Here is an 8,741-nt window from a genome sequence, read left to right on the forward strand (position 1 = left end):
TGCAGGATAAATGCAAATCAATGGAATTATACTACAGATGAGCTTTGTAAAAGCATGTTAGATGTTTACCAGCTGTAGCAGTTTTTCTCTTTTGCTATACTGATGTGAGTTGCTTTTACCCTGGCAAATGAACAGTGTTTTACTCGCCCAGCAATGAAATTGTGTTTGAGCCAAAGCCAAGTGTGAGGAGAAACACAACAGTGTGTTATAGGTAACGTGAAGCCAAACAACGAGGCAGAGGGAGGGACTGAAAAGGATTTCTGCTTTTCTACTGTAGCATTTCAGAGTATAAAAGTCTCAGCTTTATAAAACAGCAGGTATGGCAAAAGCTCCATTTTATCTACAGAGGGGTATTTTTCAGACAGCTCAGGTTAAGGTTTCAGAAGGGGTAAGAGATACCCATCTCTCCAACATCACTGTCACAATGCTGCTGTTCCTGCTGTACAGGATGGAATGAAGCTTTTATGCTTCACCTGCAGGAATGGCACTAAAAGCTCATCATCTTAAGAGGAATTTATTTTTTAATAATTTTTTCATGTGCTGCCAGAATGGAAAGTGAGCTGTCCCTCACCTCAAGAGAATTTTGAAGGTGACAGTGTTTTGCAGAGCTGTCAAGCTGCCTCCATGCAGGGTGACACTTCAATTCCCCAGTTTCTCCTCTGAAACAGCAGACACTTCTGGGAAGGGGTGTAGGACTTTCATTTCAGACTTATTCCCAAGGGAAAAAGGGAGACAGACATACTCAAAAGCTGAATGAGAAGCAGGTTGTAGCTAAAGGAGAGAAGGCAAAGCAAGACAGGGGAAAAAGGGTAAAGCCAGAGACAAACAAACAAAATTGCAAAGAAGCTATTAATAGAGAAAGAAAAAAAAATACCCCAAAGGTTCAAAAAGTGATTCTGGAGAAAACCCCAACATTCAAAGAAGGGAAACCAGAGTCAGAAAGTGCTAATCAGGGCTGTATGCTAGGGAGAGCATTTGGGTGAGGTTTGCATTTACACTGGCACTGAACTTCTCAGCTCACACAGTAGCTTCCCTGGTACTGATTAAATCTCCTGGTTGGCACTTTCTTTAGATGCTGGTGCCACAGTCTCCTGGTACCCCCTGACAGATGCTTTAGATCATTTCCTCTATCTAGAAAGATCTGACTTGGGATTTGCCATGAAGATACTCAGGGAGAGCACAGAAAAGGCATGCTTTTTCAAGTTCAAATGAAAAAGGGAAAAAAAAAGGAAGCAGTAAATTTACTCTAAAGGCAAAAGCCCTGTAAATCTCTCAAAGTCCCTTTTTTCCTTCTTTTAAGTATTCCTTGGCTCTCTGAGGGGCCAAAGTGATTCTGTAATAGACCAGGAGTAGGAGATGCCATCCATGAGCACAAGAAGCTCTGCAGGAGTCAGGAGCTACTGTGGTGCTCCCAGGGGAACTGATGGGGAAGCTGCTGGTCCCTTGCTGGGAGCACAAGCAGCTGGAAACAGACTGGGCTGAGAATGAGTTTGTGGTAAGAAATCTCATTTCTCAGTGCAACACCTTTTCCCATGTCTATGCATGGACTTCTGACACTGCCACTAATTCTATTATTAACTTCCGCAGTGTCGAGACTGGACCCACTTGAAAGTCCTTAATGAGTGTCCTCCTCTCTATGTTGATCTGCTCTGTCTGAGCAGTAAAGCAGAGCTCACTGCTGATGTTCTCCATCAGAAAGACCCCCCCCTCAGGAAAACCCACTCCTTGGAAAGTTCACCTGGGCAGTCAGAAGCCCAACCAAACCCTTTCCATTTGGAAGCTGCTCCTTTTGCAAGGAAGTATTGTTATACCTTTGGAAGGGTTTTTTTCCCCTTTCATGGAGATCAAACATCTTTCTGCTCTTTTCTTGTGTAAAGTAAGACGGGGAACAGGGAAACTTGGTATTTTAAAGGTTTCTATCCACATTCTTAAAGAATCTTTTTTGAGCAAAAGATCAATCGCTTTCTATCAAAACTCAGGAAGAGCAGCATTCACTGAAATACCTTCCTACTGTCCCTGGCTTCCAAGGACAAAAGCACAGCACTCAGCTCCCCGGGTGTGTGACCTCAGGTGACTCTGTCCTGAGTCACCTGAGTGACTCAGGTCTTCAGCCAACCCCAGGAAGGAAGCACAGCAGCCAGGGCTGCACACACGGCTCAGCCCATCCCACCTTCCACCACAGCCCGTGCTCAGAGCTGGGTAGGCGCCTCGAGGGTGGCAGTTCAGCCCCCCCAAAGGGACATATTTCGGTCCAGTCCCCTCTCTGCCCAAGCCCAACAGTGCGTTTTGTTTGGCAAACCAAGCTCAGCACTTGCCTTCGATAAATGGCTTTGCCAGTGTTACCCCTCTGCCCAGGAATTTTATCTGGGTTTCCCTGTTTCTCCCAGTCTCTGGCTGGAGGCAGCCCAGTCAGCTGTTAGGCGTGGACCTGTGCCACACAGGTGGAGCTGTGTGAGCAGACACACGTCCCTGGGAGAGCGGAGGGCAGGAGAGGTCCCAGGGGCTGGCTGCAGATGGTCCTGTGCAGGCAGTGGTTCCTTTCTGGTCCCTGCTAACTGCTGCCCTCCATCAAGGTGCTTTTACAGCCCCTGCAGTGGCCCCTGGAGCTCACCCCAGCCCAAGAGAGCTCTCCTTCAACTACAGCAGTGGGACAGGCCCATCAGGGGGTCCCACAGTGTTAAACCCTTCTGCTCGGCCCTGCCTCCTGGCCCAAGGGAGACACAGCCACTGCCTCCAGGCACTGCACTCACTCCCTGGGGAAGACTGCCAAGCCAAGAAACCTCTGCACTGGGAAACACCCCAACTACAAACAGAGGCAAATTTCCAGACCCTTTGTGCCAAAAAGTGAACAGGGGGGACTGAGAACATAAAGGTGGTACTTGGCCTCCTCTCCTGGCCTGGAGCACCTCCCTGCCCTCAGACTGCTCTGTGTTTTAGGTGACTCCAAGGGTGGAAGATGCTGGATAAGGCCACTCTGCTCCTGTTCCTGCATTTAGTTGCATGCTCCATCTCCTCTCCTCTCTACCCAGCTCTCAGGTAAGTGCTCAGTGCTTTATCCACACTATCACTCCCTGCCTCATCCCTGACCTTGTGCAAAATTAGCACACGCCAAATTAAAGTTGCCAGCACTTCTGAAAGCCAGACGAACTATAAATGTGTTGCTAGGCCTATTTCTTTGCCCTGTCTTAATTTTTTGGGTACACTGCTAGCCTAGGGGTGGTTTCCAAAGGGACAGGCACCTGATGGAATATTTTAGCCTAAACAGTTGGTTTTAGAATTGGATACTGGGTTGTATAAAGGGAAATCTGGCAATCTCCAGAGCAGGCAGCACCACCAGCTCCACCACTGATTAAAATTTGTGGCTGCAGGGCACCTGCATTGAAGTCAGAACTGTTCTAGTACACGACCTCAACAGCTGCCTATTAATATTTCAAGTATTTCCTTGTCACCTCTTAGAAGTTGTAATATTTCTTTCCACCCCTACAAATCTTGCAGGTACAGTCCAGGGCCAGTTGCTGGCAAGGCCACGAGCTTCCAGCTCCAGCACAGCAGCCCACTGCAGAGCCAGAACCCCTCGGCAGAGGAACAGGAGGAGGAGGGTTTGTTAGCAGACCCCACTGGGAAAAGGTTTGTACCTCACCTGTCAGCCCTGCTGTTGTGGAGTGTGCTGGTTACAACCTCCCCCAGCCCAGGAGCAGACCAGCAGGTCAGTCAGTCCCAGCAGCACCACACAGGGCACAGGGGACTCGTCCTTACAACAGTGGGACCAGTCAAGTGGCTCGTGCTTCCCTTATCTGTGGATTTTCTGGAGTCTGGGTCTAACCACAGGCTAGAGACCTGCTGGAGGATCCTGTCATCCTGTCCCAGACACCATCCTCCCAGGAGATGACTGTGCTGCTGCAGAGCATGGGAATGTCCCAGCCCAGCTCTGCCCTTTCCCAGCCTGTGGTTCTCCTCCTCCTTTCCACTGGTTGTCTGATCTCACCTTTGGTTTGCAGGCACTCCTCCTTACTTGTTTTAGTGGGGACTCTGATTAACAGACATTTTATTTTGCCTGCTGCCTCCATGTCGGGACTGAGCTCCCTCAAATCCCATTACCCCACAACACTAGCACAGTCCAACACCAAAAGGTGTTTGCTGTGATTACCTGCCCCTGCTATCAGCACTGTTACCCCCAGTGTGTTCTTTCTCACCTGGAGGGTTCACTGCTAGCTCAGAGAGCACACTGTCCTGCCTTTCCCCCCAGGATGCAGCGCCATGCCGATGCCATATTCACCGACAACTACCGGAAATTCCTGGGGCAGATTTCCGCCCGCAAATTCCTACAGACCATCATTGGCAAACGGCTCGGGTAAGCCCAGCATCCTGCTGGCCTAGGGCCAGTGCTTTGTTTATTACACAGGGCAGTTTCTTTCATGCATGTAGCAGGAATAGCTGCCTTCCACTGCAAGAGAAACAATCTCTCCTGCTCTTCCACATCCTGAAGGGCATCCTGCATCCTTACATCTTGGATCCCTCCTAATCACAGCTGTCATTAAGCAGCCTAATTAATCCTTTCCTCCAAGGCTGTAAGCATCAGATCAGCTGAGAGTTCTACTGTAATATCAACAAACAATAATATTTGCAAATAATAGTTGCGATGATCATTCACTGGTAGGAAACAGTTATCCCTGGCCTGGTTTAAACACAGAAGGCAGCCTCTCCAGTACCTCTGGCTGGATAGATCACTGACTGCCACTAAGACCAACTGGTCAGATATGAGCCAGCTCCAATCCATCTTCTAACAGAGGAGCAAATACAGTGACCAATCCTTACTGAAATGAAGCAGAATGGCCCTAGGGTCAGACCCAGCAGGTTCCCTTGCTGTGCTGCTCAGCCTGAGCCAAACTTGGAGCAAGGGACAAAAAAGCATCTCTGAAACAAAGATGTTTCTCATCTTCACCTAACAGAAGCAGCAGGAGCAGCCCGGGAGAAGGGGTGCAGGAGTTCCTGACAAGGCGCCAGTCTGACAGCATCCTGATGGACAGCAGCTACCAGCACCACATGGTCCTGAGGGACTTCCTGGGAGCCATCCTGCAGAACCAGAGGTAGGTGGGAATCAGTTCATTATCACCTCACTGCAGGAATACAAGGTCCTTATTGCTGCCTGGATTCCAGATGTGGAGCTACTGGATTAAGTATCATTTCAGGTACAGTCAGGGAAAGAATAAACCTCTTACCTGAGCCCAAGCAGGGTGCAGATAAGGAGCAGCCTGTGCTGAGCCAGCCCATACCACACACAGTGGTCTTCTCAACCTCATCATGCAGTAAAGCAGCAAAGCAGCAGTGGAAAAATAATTTCTCTCTTGATCCAAATTACACCATCCCTGTCCTCTTCCTTGACAGGCCTCAGGACATGGACAGCAGTCGGTTAGAAGGCTTTCCCAGCACCCTGGCTAAGCTCATGTAAATACTTCTGCCTTTTCCATCTCCCCACACTCTGGTGAGTAGCATTCCCTGCTCCATTCTGTACATACACACTGCTGCACAGCTCAAGGTTTGCAGGCTCTCCTTCAGGGATGCCAGCCCCCACTGCTGTCCATGAAAAAAGGTGCAATTTCAGGGGAAAAAACTCCCAATCAATTTTGTCAGCTACTTTCGCAAGTGCTGTGCAGCTGCATATGGATGCCTGGGAACAGGCCTGCAGCAACCCAAAGCAGCCTTGTAAATCTGAAACAGTGTGGCTGAACGTCTAAGCCAGGCTAAAGGCAGATAAAAATCTCCCAGGAGCAACACCTGCCTCTAGATACTTGGGACATTTCAGGTTTTGGTTACTTTTCCACAAATAAAGTCAGTCAGGAAAAGCCTCCAAAGGATGAAAAAGTTCTGTACATCCTCACAAAGTTTTCTCATAATTCTCTTTTCCTCCTCCTTCTGTCTAGAATAATTCAGAGCTCGTGGACCTGATGTACAGTGAGCCCTTCACAGCAGTGAAGACATTGCCAGATGTGAGCTGCAAACTGATGCATACACTCCTCAGATGTGATCAAAGGAATGCAGTGCCGATGCACTACTTAATTTCTTTCAGTCTTTACAATTTAACTCCCCTCTCTAAATACTGCTCCGTACTGAATCAGAAAAACCCACCTCTGTGGTTTAACCTCAGGCTGCTTTACACACAGACTAAAACAACCCATACACTTGTAATCCTGGGGACATTCTATCTACTAATTAAGGCTTTCAAATCACAAAGTGTAGCAAAATTTCTGCCAAGTCATCATTCCGTTTGAGGGCCTGATTAACAAACATGAGGCCACCAAAAGGCACCTTTAGGCGACTTAGTAAATTGATTACAGGCTCCTCTAAATACATGCTGATGGCACAACCACACACACAGCTCGGATCAGAGCGAGGTGAGACATGAATCCACACGTCTCCCACCCGTCAGAAACACTGCCGTGGGCTGCTGCTGCCTCACTCCCTGACACAGAGCCCTGGCAGCAAAACTGAGCTCTAAAAACCTCAGCTGTGGTTAATGCTCAGCCTTGAGGTGTTCAAAGTGAAGCTACAGCTCTGTGAGAGTTCAAGGAGATCCCTGTGCATCAGATTGGGCTGTCACTATGTTTTAACTCAACGTTCTGTTGAGTGCCACCCCATGGCTCTGAACTCCACTGTGACTAGACACGACTGTAAATGTTTTCAAAGGAGTAAGTTATTTACCCAGTGATGTCATACAGCTACTTCCTCCCTGTCACCCAATTCTCCTACTGTTTGTGTAATAATTATGTCTTCAGAAATGTAAATAACATCAGGATGGGGTCTGCTTTCCCTCCATTAGCAGGAAATAAAAGTTGTTCTAAATAAACCTGTCCAACAGCAGGTCAAGATGCTCTTTTGTTGAGAAGTTAGTTTCTTGATTTTGGGCCCAGAATGGAAGATGTTTCTCAAAGACAGTGGTCAAGTGCACCAAGGGTGACTCAGAGCTGGGCTAACAAAGGCAGGAGCTCCAATACCATTAACACCACCAGGCTGGAAATACAGTGACATGCAAACATGCCTTAAGGCCTCTGAAATCATTCCTCCTTGCACTCAAACAATTCTCTGACAGTCTGCAGTAGGTACCATCTCATTTTTCCTCAGGTGACTGTGTTTTAGGACAGTAAGCTCCAGTATGTTTGAAGATTAGTTCATACTTGCACCAAATCCGTACCCATTACATCCTTCCTGCTCAGGTTTTAAATTCTGTTAAGTGGCATAAAAGCCATTTGCAAACACTGGATTGGATACTCCCAATAAAATCAAAAGACCTGTCAAAAACATTTCAGAAAGTGTTTGTGTGATTAAACAGCTGGGTGAGTGCAGCTATTTTGAATAAAAGATACTGCTTTGAAAGTTAAGTTTGCATCAAAATGAGGAAACAAATGCTCAAACTCTGGGATATTAAATATAAAACAGAAAATATGTGAGAAATAAAAGGCCAAATTAATAAAAATTACCTTTCCTACTGCATACCCAAGGAAGTAGAAAATCAAAAGTAACATACACAGCTTAGAGAAGATACCTCACCAAGGCACTCCATGGTTTTCCTTCTGCATCTGTGCTGTCCTTGGATAACATGCCAGAGCTCTACAGGCACAGGGAAAGTCCTGTCCTAGCATGAAGCATCAGAAGGAAGTTATAAAACAAAGCTGCTAAGTGAGCAGTAACAAAATACAAGGCTCAAAAAACTCACCACGGTGAGGAGGAATTCCAGGATAAACTACTGTGAACAGTAGCTTAGTTATTTCTTGCCTAAAGCTCCTTTAGTCCCAGAGGAGTTGAATGCAGCCCGAGATTGGTGTTTGAAGGAGTGCAGAGGAGGTCAGAGAAATTCATTAAACCTCTGTGGGTCCAGTGTAACGTTTGCACTGAACAAACAGGTAGGAACTGCTACAAAGAGCAGGAACAGTGAGCTAAGTGTGAGTAACCACAGTGGGGAAGAGAAAAAGGGGATTTTATAAAGTGGAGTCATGTCACACATGTGAAGTGCTTTGGAGGATTCAGCTCCACACCCTTTATCCACATGCTTTCTTGCTGATATAATTTTTCCTGGAAATTTGATAAAGTTCCTTTGCCAAAAGGCCTTTAAGAAACTACTCTGACACGGGATGAACAGGAGCAAACACAGGGATGTAGGGAAGGGAGTAACTGTTATGTTTCCCATGTGGAAGTTGCTCATTAGGAGGAGATTTTGGCCTTTGGTTTTTACTATCAGTGGGTTCTTCAATAAAGCCCAAATCCGCTGCCTCAACATGCTTGGTGGTCCTGAAGGGAGTAACTAGTTGGGAAGTTAAGAGCTCGAGTAATTCAAATGTGGCCACGTGGCAACCAGTACATTCCTGGCTTTTTGGTTTCACAGAAGACCAGAAGCAACAACCTCTTATTTGGAGTGAAACAGTGACTCCAGAGGCTGCAAAGAAAGTGAACCCTCCCAAGGGACCCCCAAACCTGCCGGGTCAGACACAGGCGCTCCAGCACCACAGCTGGCTCTCTCCAAGGGCTCCTCCTGCCTGACCCCAAGGGCCCAGAGCAGCTCAGCACAGCCTGGGGTGGGAGAGAACAGCCATGAGTGGAGAAAGGCAGCCCACAGCCTCGCACAGGGCACAGGCAGGAGTGGGAAGTCCCCCCCAATAAACACATCCCTCTGGGAAAGCACATGAAAGAACAGGAAGTGTCACACACAGCAGTGACTCACACACAAAATTACCCACCAGAAAAAGCTC

At 47.5% G+C, this 8,741-nt stretch overlaps 1 protein-coding gene across 1 annotated transcript; it reads left to right on the forward strand.

The window, feature by feature from the left end:
• Nucleotides 1-2,859: 2,859 nt before the first annotated feature.
• On the forward strand, nt 2,860-7,101 carry GHRH (growth hormone releasing hormone). The gene is made up of 6 exons (XM_051803071.1): nt 2,860-3,036; nt 3,496-3,627; nt 4,247-4,351; nt 4,950-5,087; nt 5,386-5,482; nt 5,922-7,101. The coding sequence occupies exons 1-5, from the start codon at nt 2,957-2,959 to the stop codon at nt 5,447-5,449; spliced, it is 519 nt and encodes a 172-aa protein (XP_051659031.1). The 5' UTR covers nt 2,860-2,956; the 3' UTR covers nt 5,450-5,482; nt 5,922-7,101.
• The last annotated feature ends 1,640 nt before the right edge of the window (nt 7,102-8,741 follow it).

The sequence above is a fragment of the Manacus candei genome, unplaced genomic scaffold (genome assembly GCF_025592945.1).
Source record: "Manacus candei isolate 608988 ecotype Guabito, Panama unplaced genomic scaffold, ASM2559294v1 h1tg000057l, whole genome shotgun sequence".
NCBI classification, from domain to species: domain Eukaryota; kingdom Metazoa; phylum Chordata; class Aves; order Passeriformes; family Pipridae; genus Manacus; species Manacus candei.

What these genes read in the sequence shown, in the direction of transcription:
- GHRH (XM_051803071.1), top strand. Translation starts at nt 2,957, where the DNA reads ATGCTGGATAAGGCCACTCTGCTCCTGTTCCTGCATTTAGTTGCATGC. An exon ending in CCTCTCTACCCAGCTCTCAG is followed by an intron (nt 3,037 to 3,495) that starts GTAAGTGCTCAG and finishes CAAATCTTGCAG; the next exon opens with GTACAGTCCAGGGCCAGTTG. An exon ending in GCAGACCCCACTGGGAAAAG is followed by an intron (nt 3,628 to 4,246) that starts GTTTGTACCTCA and finishes CTTTCCCCCCAG; the next exon opens with GATGCAGCGCCATGCCGATG.